The 20,530-nt window shown below is 42.3% G+C and overlaps 2 protein-coding genes across 2 annotated transcripts in view; one reads left to right on the top strand and one right to left on the bottom strand.

Annotated features, from left to right (window-relative positions):
- NT5DC2 (5'-nucleotidase domain containing 2) overlaps positions 1-6,200 on the top strand; it is a 31,143-nt gene extending 24,943 nt beyond the window's left edge. The window contains exons 12-14 of the mRNA XM_080995385.1: positions 635-775; positions 1,024-1,088; positions 2,418-6,200. Coding sequence (XP_080851511.1) covers positions 635-775; positions 1,024-1,088; positions 2,418-2,679 — 468 coding nt within the window. The 3' untranslated portion in view covers positions 2,680-6,200. The remainder of the gene's footprint in view (positions 1-634; positions 776-1,023; positions 1,089-2,417) is intronic.
- A 152-nt stretch (positions 6,201-6,352) lies between these two features.
- The window catches only part of STAB1 (stabilin 1), a 93,952-nt gene continuing 79,774 nt past the window's right edge, over positions 6,353-20,530 (bottom strand). The window contains exons 58-69 of the mRNA XM_080995349.1: positions 19,370-19,477; positions 17,413-17,606; positions 16,604-16,748; positions 15,693-15,826; positions 14,227-14,392; positions 13,896-14,002; positions 13,511-13,630; positions 12,080-12,226; positions 11,797-11,913; positions 8,953-9,096; positions 8,055-8,165; positions 6,353-7,069 (exon numbers count right to left, since the gene is read on the bottom strand). Of these exons, the coding sequence (XP_080851475.1) occupies positions 7,013-7,069; positions 8,055-8,165; positions 8,953-9,096; positions 11,797-11,913; positions 12,080-12,226; positions 13,511-13,630; positions 13,896-14,002; positions 14,227-14,392; positions 15,693-15,826; positions 16,604-16,748; positions 17,413-17,606; positions 19,370-19,477 (1,550 nt within the window). The 3' untranslated portion in view covers positions 6,353-7,012. The remainder of the gene's footprint in view (positions 7,070-8,054; positions 8,166-8,952; positions 9,097-11,796; positions 11,914-12,079; positions 12,227-13,510; positions 13,631-13,895; positions 14,003-14,226; positions 14,393-15,692; positions 15,827-16,603; positions 16,749-17,412; positions 17,607-19,369; positions 19,478-20,530) is intronic.

Below are 20,530 nucleotides of genomic sequence, written 5' to 3'. Positions count from 1 at the left end.
TGGTTTTATTGGGTACTTTTATCGTATCTGACATCATAGTTTTTGGAGTATATTGTATCTTTTGTATGCTTCATGTTTTGGTACGCAGGGTATATATATTTTTCATTAAGGGGAATAAAACCAAGTCTGCATGAGTGGTTGACTGCTTTTGGGAATGAACTGACCTTGAGTAGACTCCCTACCCTGCGATTGCAGATGCTGTCATCTACAAACATATTTCAACTGCTGCATTTTGTTTACTAAGAATTTTTCCCTTTTTTGTAAATAAAACATCACCATACATTTCTGTAGCACATTCTGTTCAACCCAGAGATCGCCACCTCCTCCTCTCCACTCCTAAGGACTGCCACTCCTCAAGGACTAATAAAGCTAAAAGAAGATTAATGTTTATTTAAAAATTAAATGGCGTGAGAAAGAAAAGAGTAGACTATAGGATAAAGCGAAAAGCTAACAACGAATAGTGGCTTTCCTGATTGTTGTTGGCGAGTAAGAACTGGATGAAAAATTGTTTCCTTCAGGCTATGAACTGATTTATCAGTATGGCAGGGCTAATAAAATGTGTATTGTGGGCTTATTTACAAGGCTGCACCACAGTATCGTATGCTGTGCCCTTCCTTCCCTCCCTCTTTCTTAGGATCTCATGCTGCGGCATGGTTGGAGGACAGGTGCCATTGTTCCAGAACTTGAGACGGAAATCCGAATCATTAATACAGAACAATATATGCACTCTTTGACTTGGCAGCAGGCTCTTACAGGACTTTTGGAGAGAATGCAGGTAAAATAGACCAAATGGTGATTTTATTAGGTAGTTGCCTAGCATGATTATGGTTAGGCTTACCATCACCCTAACCGTAGCTAAGCCAACTTCCTGGCTATATTTCCTTGTTTGTATTTCTTTTCTCAGATGAAAGGAGATGTAAAACTGCAACCTTCATAAGTATTAGAACATGTATTTAGCCTGATATTCAGCTATGTTCAACATTCAAACATCTTGGATTTTTTTTCCTTTTTCTTAACTTTTAGATGTATCAAGATGCAGAATCTAGGCAGGTGCTACTGGAATGGATGAAAGAACGACAGGAAATTAGGTGAATCTTGATTTTTTTTATTGTCGTCTGTTCCTCCCCACCTCAAAAAAGAAAAAAAAGAAAGAAAACTGTCATTGCATTATTACATAAATTCCAAACACAAATCTCACACTTAATTGGGAACTGGTTGTGACTAAGAAGGCATTTTATTGGATGCTAATCCCCAATATTGCTTTGCTTCTATACTGAACAGTTTTCTTTCTCCCTTTGGGAGGGGTGCAGGTGGCCTACTTAGGGGCAGGTGAAGTAGCAAGACAAACATGTCAGGCACCCCTCATCTGTCTCTCAGAGCTTAAGAGGTCCTGGAAAAACTTTTAGCTGAAGAGGATGCTGGGTGCTCCCTTAAACAGACTAATCTGCCGGCCAAAAACAGCAGAGGAATTCTGAGTAGCTAACCCAATGACCGCTCCCCACATCAAATGGGTGGCACCTTTTGCGTGGTCGCGCAGCCCCCCCCCCATCCGATGTGGCTCCCGGCAGTACAGCCTGGACCCCCCCCCCAGGCTGGACACCTGGAGGTAGCTGCCTACCTCTGGCAGTTACCCAATCCCAGCTGGGGAGGCATTGCCAGGAGAGAGTTGGCCAGAAGGGATCGCCCTGCCCACACAATAATGGGTGGAACTTACCTGGGAGTTCTCAGTCGGCTTCAGAGCTTCTCCCACCCTGCCCTCCCTCAGTTAAGCCTTCTTTTGCAGGTTAACCTCTTCTTTACACTGGCGCTGCTACGTTATGGTCACTGTTGAAGGGCCGGAAAGGAATTTTCCTGCATTGGCAGGTTTTGCCTTCCCCGTAGCAAAACATCACAACTTTGGCGGTTTCAGGCATTGGGCGGAATCCTTTAGTCTATCTTCCCTAAATGGGGGGGGGGGGTGACATGGTGACCCACGGCCCTCCTGCGGTGGCAATCCCACAGTTCCCCGTTAAAGGGGTTGTTTTGAGGGGAGGCATTGTCCATACGCCAATAGGTTGTCATTGCTCTCCCCTGCGACGGCGGCGAAATGGGGGGCGGGCTCTCTGCTTGAACAGACGTTCTCCAGAGCTAGCCCAATCCCCACACATTCTGGAGAACCCTGATGTTCCCCAGATCCCCGGCCGGGGACTGGGAGGGAGAAACGCCCAATGCCTAAGCCAAGGTCTCCCTACATCTGAAGCTTTAATAAAGTTGTGGCCAAAATTTTACTCCTATAACACATTGTCTTGAGTCATTATTCCACTTGGCTGTCGTCCGGGGCTGGGGGGGGGGGGCGTTCTCCGCCTGTCCGCACAAAACCCCAGACGTTGTCAAGGGTTTCTGTTCTCATGGCTTAATAGTAAATTATTTCCTTCCAGGTCACTTTCGAAGAATCTTTTTAACCCCCAATTTGGTAGCATCTTTCGAACCTTCCACAACCCGACCTACTTTTCTCGAAGACTGATCCGTTTCTCTGACATCTACATGGCATCCATCAGTTGCCTACTGAACTATGATGTCAACTTCACCTTCTACCCCCGGCGCACTCCGCTGCAGCATGAAGCTCCCCTCTGGATGGACCAGCTCTGCACTGGTTGCATGAAGACTCCATTCTTGGAGGAAATGGTGCACATCCGGTGAAAGGATGTGTATGTCCCACTGTTGCAATAAAGCTGTTGTATAGGAAGGGCCCAGCATCTTAGCCTTAGATTGCAACCTGGTTACAGTGTGTGCCTATTGCTGTCCTTTGCCTCCCAGTACTTCCTAATACATACTCAAGATGAACGAGTGAAAAGGCTGTACAAATTATGTCTTAGAAATGCTTCACTGATAAGAAGTCCAAAGGGTGAATTAGGTTCCTGTGCACTGTCTCCATAAAGTAGTTCCTTCTACTTAGAGGTTCTACCCAAAATGTTCAGTTCCAGAGTTTGTGTGTTGTGTAGCCGTGATCCGATGATATTCTCAGAACTTGTTAATACTATACAGCCCTATTTGTCCATGTCTCTACCCAGACTTTAGATGTGACTTAGCTGTGATTACATTGGCAAATAGCTCTGGATGTATTCCTACTAAAATGTGGACACATTTATATTTTTAAGACCTAAGCCAGAATTATTTTTGGTTCATTAGATCTGAGATGCACTCTAAATCCTTGGCAAAAGAATTTTAAACTTTAATAACTGCCAGCAGCTCAGAATGTGCTAGATTAACACTTGATTAGGTTATAAATTCAAAGGTGCTAGCTTGTGTATCTTTGCACAACTGAGCACAGTATAATAAACAACATATAGCCAACTCAGTTTTATGTACAAATGTAGTGATCAACAGAGCTTATTGTGAGCATGGCCCAGAAGGGCTAAACAAGCAAAGTTTCTCACCCGGTAGATCAATGACTGCTGCTGAGAGCATAGTGAGATTTCTCAATAGGTAGTGTGCATTTCTGCTAGAGCATGGACTGGTCCACATGTATCACTTGATTACACTTTGACTCGTAGCACAATGTGTGACCTGACCATTGGAAAGCACTGTGTTTGTGATCAGCTGATGTGGTAGCTTTGTAATGGCTCAACAATGAACGTAGTTGCTGCACTCGTCACATGATGTGCATGCATGTCTCAATCAGCCCTATTAAATATACCATCCCATATATTTCTAAAAACTACTTTTCACCATTGTATAAGTGTAGCTTGAATTTCAAACCTATTTCTTGAGATCAAAATATGGAAACAAATGGTGTATTATTTAAGCATCTGCTACTTTTTAGCCTGACACAGATGAAGGACACAATCTATCACCAGCGTGCTGCAAAAGGTGAGCCTAGGGTTCAGTGGCTGAAGCCATGGGTGCTTTCTCCTTTGTGTGAGATGTAAACCTGAGTCTTTCACTGTGCAATAGGTGGAGCTGCCATTGAAAGACTACTCAGAAGAAGCATCAGCTAATACAAGTGGTGAGTTATCAGGACCATGTTAACTGAAGTGTTCCAGTGTTTGCACATGCTCTGCATATAAAAAGCCTCATGTTCAAGCTCTCTGTATGTTTAGGAATGTCCCATCTAAAACCCTGCAACTGGTCTGACTTGATAGAAGGCCGTTTCCTATATATTGGTAAAGGCAAACATTTTGGGCTGAAGCTAGCTTGGCGACACATCTTTTCTATATTTCATCATAATGGAGCCCCCTGACCCTCAACTTAATACCTGTTTTTGTACCCAGCTACTGCAGATCAGAACCATACCATTTAATAGAACATCTTTCCCTGAAAGACTCACCAAAGTCCATTTGGGCTGGCTCTGATAAGCATTCCAGGTGTATAAATTAAAAGCTGGGCAGGAGACCTGTGTTTATTTTTTAAATATTGCAATTTGATTGAATTCTATAATGGGTTTTATGCTGGCTAATTTAGATATAATTAAATAAAGCTGCTCCACATGATTCCAGCACAGTTTTTAAAAAATCTAATCAAGAACTATTCTGTCTTACAAATGGCAGTTCAAAACTGGAATTAAGCTGAATTGTGCATTGATATGGTAAATTGCATTCTAATGATGCCAAAGCAACCTTACTGTCAAGCTATAGAAATTGTTGTCACTGTAGTTGATGCTTAAGGAGATGTTTTGTTGCTCTTTCTCATGTATATGGTACCAAAGTGATGTTGTTTAAGACTAGAATACTGGTCTTTGTGTACTGTATCTTATATTTTACTCTTTTAGGGATTTATATTAGGATTCTACGTATTAGTCAAACACACGGAGCTGGTTTATAAAATGTGGTTTGATAAATTATTCTGTAGCTATAATAGGCTTAAGTTTAGTTGTGTAAAAAAATACACAACACTTTATCATTCACATCTTAAGTAAGGAAACAAACATACCTTAAAATGGCCTCTCTGAAGTTTTCTACTACAGTGGTACCTCGGGTTACATATGCTTCAGGTTACATACGCTTCAGGTTACAGACTCCGCTAACCCAGAAATAGTACCTCGGGTTAAGAACTTTGCTTCAGGATGAGAACAGAAATCATGCTCCGGCGGTACAGCAGCAGCAGCAGGCCCCATTAGCTAAAGTGGTGCTTCAGGTTAAGAACAGACCTCCGGAACGAATTAAGTACTTAACCCAAGGTACCACTGTATTTAATGACAACTATAGTTATATAGTCTGCATGTGTCCTGCAAGCTAATATATTATGTAGGGCTGTTATTTATTTATTGTTATTTCTTCTCTTTTGACACGTTCTCAACTATGTCAAGTCTCTCTTCAAACATGATGACTTTTAAAAACAGATAAGCACTGTGTAGGCAAACACATAACACTGTGGAATGCCTACAGGGGTGCCAACCGAAATAAAATTGGGGGGGGGGGGGATAAGCCCTGCCCAACGTAGAATTTCTGGAAAGGCTGGGCATTCCCATTCAAAGTGAAGGTATAAAACTTGATGTCACTTCGTTTCCTTATTAATGTTGCCTGCTTTAAATGTGCCAATTAACTTTATATTGCACAGAAGAGATAACATGAATAACTAACATAACGATTCCTGCATCATAAAGCCATCTGTGACCTAGCTTTTGAACATGAAATATGTTAAACAGCTAGTTTTCCTAAGTGATATAATATCAGTTTGGCTAGACGTTTAGGTGGAGAAAATGAGCATTTGAATAAAAAGCTGTAAGATTGACATGGCGGAGAAACCAATTAACTTGCTATACTGTTTCCATTGTATTTACTGTATTCCGCAGAAAAAGTGATACTGGATTACTTGTCAGACATTGTTCTATCTAAATTATTATAAGAATTTTCTTGTTGCATTTTTGAAACCCAACCTAAAGTTCTGTGTCATAAGGTGCTGAAGTTAGCATTATCCTCATTCTATTATAAGTAGGCTACTCTGTATAATGCCAAATGGCTCAGAACTTGAAGAACTGAAATAATGATTTGGTCAAATTTTGTCCAAGCTAGGTAAAATAGTTTTGGCTCACAGGTCTGCTCACAAAGCATCCTGTTGTCAGCTGTGTGCCTACTTCATAACAATCTGCACAAACATTCATTCTTCTTTCCCACACTACACAGAATTTGTGGTTTGTTCTAAGTGACCTTGCAAGTGTAGAATGTTTCTTTTGTTGGTTATTTACTATTTTTACAAAAATAAAGTATTGCATCATGGGATAATGACTTTCTCTTGACATTGTCTTCTCTTAGGCAGTGTGGGGATTACTAAATAATGGCTCTCAATCCTAAGGCAGAACATACCTTTTCACCATTATGTATCCTTACTAAGTGTTGAATAACTACCTTCAGGTTCAAAATAACCAAACACTTAATGAAGGTTGACAACATTTGCTTGTTCCCATTCATTTACAAACATCTGTCATTCTCGGAACAGTACATAAATTCAGTAGGATTATAAACAAAGATGGGCCTACAGTTTTCAGGCAGTATTTCAAACTGCCTTTTAAGTAACATTTTTAAAAAGGGATCGGCAGAAGGCTCCATAGTGCAGTTTCAGAGTAAAGTTATCTAACTGAACTCAGATTTTATTGGCCCACTGAAGATTCTCCACAGCACCCACCGATCCAAACACATTCAAGAGTCATCATATTCCCTAAGTTTCAGCCTGAAGATTTAGGAGCAGAATCCAAAGAACACAACATGACTTTCCATCCCTCACCTTCCTAATGCCACTCCTTATGACATCCAAAAACTCATTCCTGACACCCAAAACAGCACAAGGGGGCTACATTCAAACAGAAAATTGCTGAAGCCCCTGTGTGCATGCAAGGGCAAGGAGCTCTATGGGCCCCAATTTCCTGTCCATGTATTTGAGAAGAGGAATGGAACTGAGGTATGTTAAACAATTTACAATTAAAGCCGCTTGTTAATTTGTCACCATTGAAAGGGCAGGCAAGGCTTCTTAGCAGTCCATAACAGCCATATTCTGTTCATTCTGAATTACATAGCTTCTGGAAAGTGTTGTTTCCAGCTTACTGGTTGCCTTGAATTCCAAAGGCATCTGAAAAATCATCTCCGGTGAGAGAATCCTGAAACAAACATTCAAATACTTATTAGGCCAGTTAATCTGACAAGAGTTCTATAGAGAATAAGCTTGACTTTTGCAAACTTACTGTAGTACAAGAAAACCGGTCACGACAATATCAATCGTCCACTACAAATATGCCATGTGGACCATCTGTGGCTTGGTGCACATTGCAAGAGCAAAGGAAGCAATCATTTTGGGCAGCCTTAAATTCACCATTTTAGATCTTTTATTGAAGATTATTCAACGACACTATGCCAAGATACTATCGGCATTATGCCAAGTATCACTATGCCAAGATACTAAGTACTGCCAATCCCAGTTTGGTGATCACCTTCTGAAAGATGAATGGAAAAGCAAAACTTTGCTTGTATTCAGATGCCATGATAGGCTATGGTTTGTGATCACAGGAATCAACCTAGCTTTCCCACAAACTTGCATGCTCCCCTCTCTCTTCTTCTGAGACTGCAAGGAGAGCAGAAGTGTTTGTTTCTGGTTTGAATTAATCATATTTTAACATTAGTCTGAACCCTAAACTGTAGCTAATCTTGAAGAAGCTGGCTTAGTTCTACAAACCATAGTTAAGTTGGTTTACTTCAAACACAGTGTTGTTAAGGTTTGCCAGTTTTGGGGGGCTCTTGCAAAAAGTTTAACTGCAGTTTATTGAAAAGGGAATGGAAAGCTTTCAAAGTTGCAGCTGTGCTGCAAGGGAGTGTTCAAGTCCAGAAGGAGGGTAGAATTTTCCTGTTATTATAAATGCTGGTTTATTGTGATACTCAGTTACAGCCACTAGACTGGGGGAGCAATGCCTCTTCAGATTGCTTGAAAATCAAGGCGGCTTCTAAATGATTCCATTAAGAGACTAATGAGAAATGCTTTCTTAATTTTGATTATATATGGACAGTAAATGTAGAAAAGGTTGAAATTAGAAAAACTTCACTACACTTTGTATAAATATATCAACAAAATATAAAGATCAGTTGTCTTACCTCAAATGGCTCATAGATGGAGATGTCTGCTCCATAAATGGGATTTGGAATGGACACCAAATGTGGGCTCCTTTCCTCCCAGGAAGAAGGCTCGTCATCTTCCAGTTCAGCCTACAGGCAAAGTAGAAATAGGCTAAGCATGTCTCTGCCCTTCTAACTGCAAAGCTGATTAATTAATTTAAAAAGGCACAAACCACTGGCATCAATTTGGTCTATAACTTTAATAATTAGTATTGATATAGTGCTCTTTCATTAGTGCTCAAAGGGATTCCCTCATCCCGTATACACCTGCAGCATGGCTGGCCAAATGAGCCGATAGCTAGAGTTGTCCTGCCTATTGTGATGCATAACTGAAGCTACAATGTGAGTGGGACGTGAGGAGTTATGAAACTTTTAAGCAAACTAATTATTTTCCTCAAAAAATGAGTAGTTGCTATAAAAAAATAATAAATTCTTTACTTGTTTTTATCCTGTATTTTATTCTGTGAACTGCCCTGAGAACTTATGATGAAGGGCGGGATATAAATCTCATAAAAATAAAAAACAAAAGCTGGTTGTGCAACTGGTTGAGCAACAGGAAGTATCAGGGCTAGATAAAATCTGTTGCGCATCCAACTGTACTGGCTTCCTGTGCAAGCCATTCCACTAGCACAATTAGTACACTCTTGAATTCCTCCCAATACTTGGCATGGATGCAATGTTACAGGTGCCTGTGACCAGAAATGAGAATGCAACAAATTAGAAGATATTTCCCCACTTAATCCATATAATTGAAGGTGGAAAGTCTGTGGGAGTAATGAATGAAGAGCTGACCCTTTGCAGGCCTTGTAAACCATTTAGAGACTATGATAGGTGGTATATTAATGGTTTAAATAAACAAAATGCATGATGAAGATACCTTGAAATAGCGAAACTGGAATCCTTGGTTCTTCCTTTTGAGGTAGATGTAGGACACACCAGCCACCATTGCACACAGTATTAGGGAGACTACAATGGATACACCGATGGTCACAGCAGCAGGTGATTTCACAGCACCAACAACCTGTGAAAAGCAATTTTGTTCGTATTTCAAAATGTTGGATTAGAGTCCTGCCTTAGTTAAGGGCAGCTAGCGTTTTTTAAAGTGCCACGCTGTTCTACAGCAAATCTGAAAACTCTTATTATCACTGTCCACGAAAACAGCCACCAGAGCAAGAGGTGAGTTGGCATGCTTCCTGCTGCGAAGCTGTAGAAAACTGCTGAGAAGTTGGACAGGAAGCAGCAACCAATAAAGGAGAAGTACTTCTGACCAACCCCCAAGAAGCCCTGCAGCTTTCCTTCTCTTCCAATCAATATAATGTTGCATCTTGATCATAATTTTGGTTATCTTGTTACTGCTGGGTAGCTAATCAGATAGTTATAGTATCATTTATAGTATCATTTTGGCCTTGAACATAAGAAACTGGGTAATTTTTATGGCTTAGTTTTGAGGTGAATTTTTGTTTAAAGGTTCTGTGAAATTGGATATGGTTTATTTTGTTGTTCAGGATCTTCCTTTGTAAAATGAGTAACTGCACAATCTTAAAAAGCTGGAATTTTATGGAAAAAATGAATTATAACACTGGGCAACAATTTTTTACTTTTTGAATGTTGTCTAGATTTATACAACTGATTTAGGGTATTTTTGCACTGCTGAATCAGGAAATGGCATCCATTTCTCTCCATCAGGTCAGGTTTACTGTAAACTGAATGGTGGGCATTGATAAAGGTAAGTACACGTAAATTGCATGTTGCTTCACCATTTTTCAAACTTCAGGGCTTGAACTTCCCTTTCTTGGAACTCCTGGAATGCTCAGCGGCAGGGAGGTCTCTCTTCAGAGTCCAACAGTAGTCAGCTATCATGACTGCATCCCAGCAACCCTTATACCTGGTTGCGTCCCAGCAACCCTTATACCTTATACTCCATCTTTTTCATATCCTGATGGAATCTCTCCCCCTGCTCGTCACTCATTGAACCCAGCTTCTCAGGAAACCGGTCCATATGTGAAAATAGGTAGTGCATCTTGACGCTCATGTTGCAGCCCAGGTTTCTGAAAGCAGTCAGCATGTTGTTGACAAGTTCTGCGTAGTTTCTGGCCTTATTGTTGCCAAGAAAGTTCTTCACTACCAGAACAAATGCCTTCCACGCTTCCAGTTCCACTTCGTTCATTGAGTTTCTGAACTCTGGATCTCTGATGAGCTGACGGATCTGAGGACAGTCAAAGATGCCAGCTTTCAACTTCTCCATGGTCAATCCTGGAAAAGCCTGGTACAAGTAACTGAAGCAGTCACCATCCTTGTCCAGAGCCTTGGTGAACTGTTTGATTAAGCCGAGCTTGATGTGCAGCGGTGGGAAGAGTATTCTGTCTCTGTCCACCAGAGGGTCGTTGATGACGTTCCTTTCTTTGCAAGGCACCAATTCCGCCCGCACAGGCCAGTCCTTCTTCATGTAATGCTGAGCACGGTCCCTACTATCCCACATGCACAGAAAACATGGGTACTTGGTGAAGCCAGACTGTTGTCCCAACAAAAAGTTCACCATCTTCAGGTCAACACAAATAAACCACTTATGCTGATCATAACCAATTTTCTCCAGCACATACTTCACTGCTTCATAGTTCTCCTTCAGTGTACTTGAGTGAGCCAGGGGTATAGAGGCAAACTGGTTGCCGTTGTGTAGCAGAACACATTTCAATGATCGCTTGCTGCTGTCAATTAACAGTCTCCAATCTTTGGGTTCTTATTGTGGTACTCCAAGCTTGAGCAGAAGCTGCGCAATATCTGCACAGTACACCAAGTCCTTCTCTTCCGAGAAAAAACGGAGGTACTCTTGATGCCTGTTGCGGAAGAAGCTGATGCGAGCACTGTCAGAGAGGAGGTTTTTTTCCTTCAATCTGGATGCCAACAGTTCGGCAGAGTCCTTTGACAAGCTGAGGTCACGAACTAGATCATTCAACTCCTTTTGGGAAAATGGATATGGAGCATCATCTTCAAGAACCACTTCTTCTTTTTCAATGTCCTTCAACACTGGAGGCACCTTCGTCACTAATGACAGGAAGTTCTCCGAAGATAGGCACTGGAATTTAATCACAATGAGCTACAGGACAACGTGCTGATTGAAGATCAGGATACTTGAGGCTGCTCCGGTTCTTTCTGTTGATCCCAGTCACATCAACAGCGCAGAAGTAGGAGTCAGTGACATGGTTTTATGACTTCAAACTGATCCCTTTTCGACATAATCACCCAGAACTATCAGACCTGAATACTTCTTGTCATTAAAATAATCATTTCCAATCAAAACAATTATTCGACATGGCATTTTACCCCCTTCTTCTAAAATGCTCCACACAAGAATACATGTGAACAAAAATGTAAAAAAATGACATGTGGCCATAACTCAAAAACTTGACCTGATTGAGCAAAACCAATGTGATTTTTGGATTCAGCGCATCAGATTCGTCCTAAATCAACTGAAAAAACGCAGACAAGAAATTCGTTGTTGACCAGTGATCAGATCCATGTTAGTTAAACATGGCCTCCATATATAGCCTTGGGAACACACAAAGTCAAATCCGCTGATCGTTATTTGCAAAGCACATCACTTCTTAAAAGACTGAATATAAATCCTACTTATGTAGTAAAGCAGAGATGAATGGGATGCAAGCTGGATTATTCTGCAGCAGGATAATTCTGAAAGATTAATACAAACCAACTAATAACCAACCTGGTCAAGTTGCCCAAGTTGAGGTGCCATCAGAGGTGCTTCAATAGCATGAATGATCCCATTGGAGGCCAGAATATCCCATTCAACTATCACTGAATTATTAATCATCTTACAACCCTGATGCAATAAAAGTGAAGAAAACCAAATTACTAAACCAGTGTATTACAATTTAAAGACTTTAAGGATTGCAAATAAAATTTGCTGCATGTGGTGCAAAGCATTTTACAGAGTCAAATCCATAAAGGTGAAGCTGATTCTGTCGTTATTCATATGAGATACTTACAGGAAAGCGGGTGTTATTCGTGGAATCTGCAATGGAAAGGTTGAATCCGGCTTGCGAAGGTATAACGGCACCAGACGTGAGATTGAAGCTCATCAGGGCCACGTCTCTCGCAGATGAATGAAGCTTCAGATCATTCAGTGTTAGAGACTGGTAAGACAAAGAAGAGTTTCAGTTCCATTCAAAGTTATGATATTGGTGAGAAAAAGAGGAGAGACAAAACCATAGTCAACTTCATTGCAACCTTCAGTTCAACCTCTCTGCATGACAATATATACACACAACACAAGCACAGCTGGGGCAGAGCCATTGGAAAGGATTGAACAGAGATATTGAATCGTATCTCTCCACTCATAGAAGGTTTGTCAATCATTTGGAGGCCTCTGTGAGCAGAATGGAGGGGGGAAGCAATTTTCACTAATTCCCCCTTTTGCTGCCCCTGAGCCTGCCCCCCACCCCAGTTTGTTCCCTAGGATTGAGAAGGATTTTTTTTAAATAGTGTACTTCTATTCATGGAAGCCTTCACTGGAGCAAAGAGCCATCCATTATATAACCCCTGGTGCTTGGCCATGCAGATACAGCAAATTCTGCATTCCTTCACAAGTTGAATATGTTGCTTTCTGTTCAAGTGAGGTCAGTTTAGTGATATAAAACTAGCTATGTTATCTTCATTGTTTGGCCAGCCCCAGTGTAAAGTTGGGGTCTCTTTGTCCTACCACACTTCACGGACTGGGTTGCCAGTCTCCTCTGCTGTGAGGATGTTTCACATTCTGAAACTTAAAACATGAAAAGAAACTCATTCTTTTTTTCAACGCCTCCTTGAAAATACCTTCCGCCATCAGATCAAAGAGTTTATTTTCAAACCTCAGTAAATAAATTTGGAGCTCAGCTCTGAGGACATTCTTCAAAGCTATTCTGCTGCAAAGCTTTCATTTACATTTAAATGACACAAGAACAGGGACTCTGTGGCTAGTTGATGTCACTGGCTTTATTTGGGTATGGAATGCAGGTCTCCTCCTCTAAAATAGAAACCTTGTTTCAGAACTACTTTGAGGCCATTATTAATGCAACAAATTAGATTTATGGTTTAGCTGCCATGGCTTTCCCAAAATAATTCTAACATAATTTGGCCAAGGTGCTACAAACTTCTATTCCCTGAGACTGCAGAAATTCTCAGGACTCCATGGGAAAAGGGAATAAACATTTAATCTAGTCTTTTCTTTTGGAGGTCATTTGCTTTAAGGGAATCTGATTTGAATGTATTTTGATACAACGGTTTACTTCAGTGATCTTATATTTGACCAGTTCTTGTAGACAGTGATGACCATTGGTTAAATAAGCCATTCATGCGTTCATTCAACCAAAACTAAACCACTTTAAGGCTGCGGTGCAAGTACAAAATAATATTGCAAAGTCCTATTTTGCATTTCTTACTGCATTTTTTCGAAAGCCGGAGTTCAGGGGTACAAAAAGAGTTTTGTAAGTCATGTCTGTGGAGAGGAAATTAAAAAAATCCCATCCTTCTTCAGTGGCATTGGCATAATCCAGTACCATCTGAAACAGAGAAAGGAATGTGGTGGTCAGCCTAAAAGAATAGCTCTGCTCTTGGAAGCAGCAGCCACCCTTAAAACATCCTTTAAACATCGAGTGAGCAGATGGGTAGAATACCTTCTTCATGAAGCTCTTGGGATAAGACCATGACCCCCTAAGCTGGGAGCCCCTGCTCTCAGATACACATAGCAGCAAGAATACATAGAGAAAGTCACCTCCCAAGGCCTCCCTGCTCCATACTAGCCAAAAGAAGCATTAATGTACTTACAGAATAGTAGACTGAGAAATTTGCCTTCTGGGCCAGCACTGCCACAAGACTCCCTGTGCATGTGTAGCCATCTCCCACAAACCCATCCCTACAGACACACTGCACATCTGAAAGAGGGGGGAAAGGAGGAAGAGATGTTGTAAACTTCCGTATGCCATGATTTTGGCATGCAAATCATTTTCAGGCAACAGAGCTTCCATCCCACTTAGCTTCACTTCTCTATTCCATCCTCGATTCAGCTTGGGGCACTTGCTAGCTTCAATGTCCCCATCTAGCCAAACTTGAGGTATCCCTAGTTTGAACTCATACTGATCAAGCCGTACTTTCTCACCCTGAACTCTGTAGCAGTAAGCATCCCACTTCTCACTGGCGTTACTTCGAAAGCCGTAGTCCACAATTCCAACATGGTGACTGCCACACTTCAAACTCGGGTACACAGTTGGGTAGCCTGCAGACCTATTATAAAGCCAACCTACTATGCACCGGTGGAAACCCATCTGGAGAAAGAAAAGAAACACAGGCTTCTCTTAACGTCCTGTATTTCAGTCAGACCATGACCTTGAACAGGTTCTCTCACCGAGAGCCAACTTGCTCTTATACACCATGTACTTGTCTCACTCAGACTGCGAAGCCATGCCTGGGCTGCAGGGGGCAGTATTTCATTTCATTCACGTGTCATAGGCAAGATGCTCATTTACCAAACCATTGTTCCAGTTACAGATGGGTAGCCGTGTTGGTCTGCCATAGTCGAAGTAAAAAAATTCCTTCCTGTAGCACCTTAAAGACCAACTAAGTTAGTTCTTGGTATAAGCTTTCGTGTGCATGCACACTTCTTCAGATACACTGAAACAGAAGTTACCAGATCCTTCTATATATTGAGAAGGTGGGGAGGGGTATTACTTAGAAGGGTGGTGGGAATCGGAGATTGGCAGATAGCTGAGATGAGCCTGTTGACAACTCTTAACGACTGTAATAGGTCTTACAGGAAAAGGCAAGGGGTGAGAAGGTGAGAAATGGCTTAGTCATGTATAATGAGATAAGAATCCGATGTCTCTGTTCAGACCAGGTTTCTCCATTGTTTTAAGTTTGGTAATGAGTTGTAATTCAGCAGCTTCTCTTTCCAGTCTATTTCTGAAATTCCTTTGTAGTAAAACAGCTACTTTGAGATCTTGTATAGAATGTCCTGGGAGATTGAAGTGTTCTCCTACTGGTTTCTCTGTTTTGTGATTCTTGATGTCAGATTTATGTCCGTTTATTCTTTGGCGTAAGGTTTGGCCTGTTTGTCCAATTGTCCAATACACCCTTCTAAGTAATACCCCTCCCCACCTTCTCAATATATAGAAGGATCTGGTAACTTCTGTTTCAGTGTATCTGAAGAAGTGTGCATGCACACGAAAGCTTATACCAAGAACTAACTTAGTTGGTCTTTAAGGTGCTACAGGAAGGAATTTTTTTACCAAACCATTGTTATTGGGTGGAGTGCGGGAGTGTGTGGGGGAGGGGAGGAACCCACCTGGGAGCATTTACCTTCCATGCTTGTTCATTCACAGCCTATTTCATCACAGAAAGAGCAGGTCAACACCCATAGTAGGCCCACCTTCTGAAATAGTTTGAGTGTGTTAGGCAACCGCTGTGGCAGGGAAACAACAGCCAATAGGAATGTCAAGGGCTTCTTGAGGCACATGCGTGCACAAACATGCGTGCGCACGCACGTTCTTAGCAAATTGGTGGGAGAAGAGCTGAACTCCTCAGACCAAGTGTGAAGGGAAATGAGCGAGGCAATGGCTGCACTGTTACCTGTTGTGCCGCAGACAGCTGCTTAAGAGTGGCCACCGTAGCTCCCTCAGCAGCACAAGCCGCTTCAGCCTCTTGATAAGTAAATCTGTACTTTCCCTGGGGAGACTGCAGGTGGAAGACCCCAACTGTTTTTTCTGGAAAACAAGCATACAATATTGCGCCCCTTTAGACATTGCTGTGGGTCAGATCTGGAAAAGTGCCCTTTGGGGCGCCCAGCACAAATGATTGTGGGCCCATCTTTGAGGGAAACGGTTTGCAACTCAGGGCTAACGCTTCCCATCCCCCATTTTCTTCTGCAGACTCACAGCCTGCAACCCAAACGCAATAGGTGACCTGCAAAAGATTGAGCTGCAATTGTATTTTCTGATTGTGAGGCCTTTTTCTCTTTCAAGGAAAGTGTTGTCTCAGAGACGGGGGAGGTCATGGAAAAGAAAGCTGAGTGATAGCTTTTGGGTAGGCTTTCCATGGTAGTGCCAAGGAAACAGGTGTACCCCTGGGGGCTGATATCCTCTGAACTAATAGATAATGTATCAAAATAGTCAAGGAAAGAGGTGGTAGATGTCTGCAGGCAAAAGAGGCCACCAATAAATTTCAAGAGGGGCAGTAGAGGAAAGCTCATCAAACTGGATGAGTGTTAATGGGAAAGAGGAAGATGGACCTGAATGGGTATGTATCTAGTTTTGCCAAGATGGGGTCTGGGGTTCCCCCTCTGCTGCACACACACATTACAAGGGAGAGAATGAGGCGGAGGAGGGTTTATTTCCACCCTTCACTCTAAGGTCCTGGGGCAGGTTACAACTGTGTATAATACAACACTAAAAACTATTTAAAATCTTACAGATGCAAAGAATACATCTCATAAAACAAGGATTGTTCCACGGAAATTATAGGATGGTAACAGGGACTTGTACCTTCGAAATGCAGGTCACTACAGAGAGCCTCAGAGTGGCACTGCCCATTATTTTCCAAGCAGCGGTCTATGGGTGGGACAGCTTCCTCCAAGCACTGGATTCCATTTCCAACGTAACCGGCATGGCACTCACACCGCCGGGAATTCTGCAGGGCAAAGGAAGCCACATTATCACTGCAGTCTTATGGCCAAACACAGGACGATGCAGAAGGCAAGGACGGCTGGGCGGAAAGACCACTGAACACCAAGCCAGAGGGGAAATGTCATGCTAAGTCTCTTGAGAACTTTACATGTTGGAAGGGTCAAAGAGGGGTTAATTCTTAGGTGGCACTTTTCACTGAATTGTATTTCCAAATCCAAATAGAAATCTTTTGCCTGCATCACGTGCTTTATATTTTGCATGCATTCCCATGAGCTGAAAATGGTGGTGACCTGCTCATGATTTTTTTCAGGAGGCTTGAGAAATGTGTGAGTTTCCCTGCTCTCACAAAAGTGGTTTCAAGTCATCCAGCTAGGCAGTGCTTTGCCTTGATTTTGCTAAAAGTGACATGCAAGGGCGGGGTGGGGTTGGGGAGTTATTTCCTATATGCAGCATTCTGACAAGCAAACTAAGTATGAGATCTCCTTCCCCAGCTCCTAGCTAAAGCTGTATAGCACAGAAAATTCCACATTCCTTTACTGAAGCTTGGGTTTGCAAGAATACAAGTGGTAATGTGAAGAACCTCAGAGTTTCTATAGCCACTGTCCATTTTCACTCCAAAATTTTCCTAGGACTGCTGCGCTCTGTATTATACCAAGGGTCATACTTACAGGACCTGTGTTGATGCAAGTGGCATGCTCGCTGCAATCTCCATTCATGCCATCTGCACACCTGTCAATAGGGCTGCAGATGTAGCCATCACCTTCATAGTCTGGGAAACAGCTGCAGGAAACATCAATCCCAATCTGTGTGCAGTTGGCATAGTCACTGCAGTCACCGTTGTCTTTCGCACACCGGTCAATCACTGTATGAAAAAGAGAATTTTCAGTAAAGCCTCACTTCTGGCTCTCTAATCCTCCTGCTACCAATTGGGGAACAAGACTCACCTGGTACTTCTTTTGCCATTTAATAAGAATAAGACTATTAATTTATTACTTGTACATTGCCCATCTGATTGGGTTACCCCGGTCACTATAGGTGGCTTCCAACAAAATATAAAAACACAGGGAAGTAGGGATGAGCAGAGTCCTTCAGTTCCGCAACTGTTCTGAGGGATGCCACCATCCCACTGACATTGAATTCTAGCAGGATTGCCAGGTTTTGGAATGTGGAAACAAGTTTTGTACATGTACTCAGAATTGGTGGGGGAAATTAAAAGCAACATCAACTCACCATTCGTTCTTTTTCGTTTTAAAAAACATACTTGTACAATTGTGCTTTTACACTGCTATGCAACTGCCCATATTATGATGGAAAGACAGCTCATTTTTAAGATTTACCTTTGATGAGTTTCTAATACAAAGAGTGCAAAAAAAGGAAGCAGCTTGGAAAATTCGAAAAATGTACCTCCACAACAATGCACTCTGGTATAGAGGAAACCAATCATCCAGCTTGGAATCTGACAGAAGTGATTCTATAAACATCTCTATTCAGAGATCTATCTACTTTAGAAGAGCAGTTCCAGATGACCCTAATGTCCAAGGACCTTCTGAATTGACCCAGCAGGTAAATTACATTTTATTTTATGTATACTACAAGTATACTGCATTGCCAGGGCACTGTAATGTTTCAAAACGCATAATAAAAAATAACTTGAGAATCCAAGCATTTGATTGTTATAAACTTTTTAGAATCATGACCAGTGCTCTGTCTCTAAGTTTCAATAACTAGAGTAGTTTGGGATGGATTTCAATTCAGGGAAGCATGCTTTAAAGTAACCCTCTCAGAAACCATTCTCCTTAGCAGTTCTCCATCTGTAAATCTAGAGTAACAATTATCTTCAGAGGCTATGAATCCTCCCAAATATTCCTTTGGGGAAGGTTTGTTTGTAATGAGATATGGCCTTTGAGCTTTCCAAAGTCCACACCTCATTACAAACCTTCCCCAAAGGAATATCTGAGAGGATTCTTAAGAGTTCTATGGTGGTGATCCTCAGTTCCCTCCCAGCATCTCTGGGAGGGAAGCAGTGACGAATAAACCAGTCTCTAAATTTATCCACACTAACCTTTCTCCTCTCTTTCCAGGCACGGTCCCGCACTTTATAACTCCATGTCCGAACACCCCTTCTTCTTTTTTGGTCCAAACCCTTCCTTTTCAAAACCTGCTTTTTAAAGCTCAATCAGAGCAAATGACAATCCGTGGGAAACCCAAATTGACGTTTGTTCCGATTGAGCACTAAAGAGCAGGGTTTTCAGGAGGAAATCTCGGGGGCAAAGAAAAAACCAAACCACTTGGACATGGAGCTTTTAAGTGTGGACCTGTGCCTCGAAAGAGCAGGGCAAAAGGTAAGCATGGATAAGCCCTCTGTTTGTAAGACCATGGTCACAGTATCTTGCAACATTACTGGGGGAAAACCAATACCCACGCAGACTCGATATAGTCACTTGGAGAATGCAACCTTACATCCAAGGGTGCAGCATAAGTGGTCTTAGGATGGTTCACAATCTAAATTTGTTGCTATTTGCAATACCACTGTATTATTGAAAGCTTTTCTGATACTACCCCAACATGACAAGAGTCTTAGTGACTGATTAAACATGGTTCTTAAATGCTAGATTCATTCAATACCTTTGCATGTCCATCCGTCTCCCTCATAATGTAGGCTACATTCGCATGTATTATTGGACCGGCACACAGCATTACGATGGCAGGCTGGGGAACACACAGGCACCGCAGCTAGATATAAAAGAAGTCAGGCTCATTAGTCAATTCCATTCCATTTTCAGACACATTTCAGGGATTATTTCACAGCGCACTGCTCTTCCAGCTAGAGATGATGTGGGAAGTCCACAAACAATGGCAAATTTCCTCATGTCCAGGGGGAAAGTTTTGTTTGAAAAACCATTTCATCTGCCAAAATTTCTCATAGGAACAAAAATGCAAGTGACCAAAACACATCTAACGCATCTCAAATCAGTTTATTTCAAGAGATTGCCCCTCTCTTCTCCCACAACCCCCCCCCAAACCATGCCATTATTGTGTACAGTGAGGCTGGTCAAACCTAATCTTCTTTTGCTCAGTTTATAGACATCAAAGGCACTCTGGGCTAGTGTACAGTGGACTGTGTGTGTTGAGCTTGCACAGGGGTAGCTGCAATTTCTCATTCAGCCTCAAAGCTTCCTTGGGCAGGTCACTTGCTTCTCAGGGAGAAAGTAAACATTACAAGAAATGTAAATGACTAGGGTGCTCTTCAGTATCAGAACCATGGCATGCAGAAAGGCAATGACAGCTTCCCACATCAAATGGGGGTCGCCTTTTGTGTGGTCATGAGCAGCCCCCCCCCCCGATCCCAGTACGGCTCCTGGTAGTACAGGCTGGCTTCGCCCTCCTCAGGCTGGATACCTGGAGGTCTCCACCTACCTCAGCCAATCGCCCAATCCTGCCTGGGGAGGCGTTGCCAGGGGATCGGCCAGGTAGGGGGAGGGACCGCCCTGCCCACACAACAGGTGAATCTTACTTGCCAAGCATCAGTTGGCTCCAGAGCTTCTCCCACCCTGCCCTCCCTCAGTTAAGCCTTCTTTTGCAGGTTAACTTCTTCTCCACAGGTACACAGGCACTGCTACGTCATAGTCGCTGTTAAAGGGCTGGAAAGGAATTGGCAGGTTTTGCCTCCCCCGTAACAAAACATCACAACTTTGGCAATTTCAAGCCTTGGGCGGAATCCTTTAGTCTAGCTTCCTAAATGGGGGGGGGGGGTGAAACGGTGACCCCCCCCCTGTGGCAGTGATC

This window comes from Podarcis pityusensis, assembly GCF_964106645.2.
Source record: "Podarcis pityusensis genome assembly, chromosome: 2".
Lineage (NCBI taxonomy): Eukaryota > Metazoa > Chordata > Lepidosauria > Squamata > Lacertidae > Podarcis > Podarcis pityusensis.
Note: the sequence above shows the minus strand (reverse complement) of the source record. Positions and strands in the feature narration are given on the sequence as shown.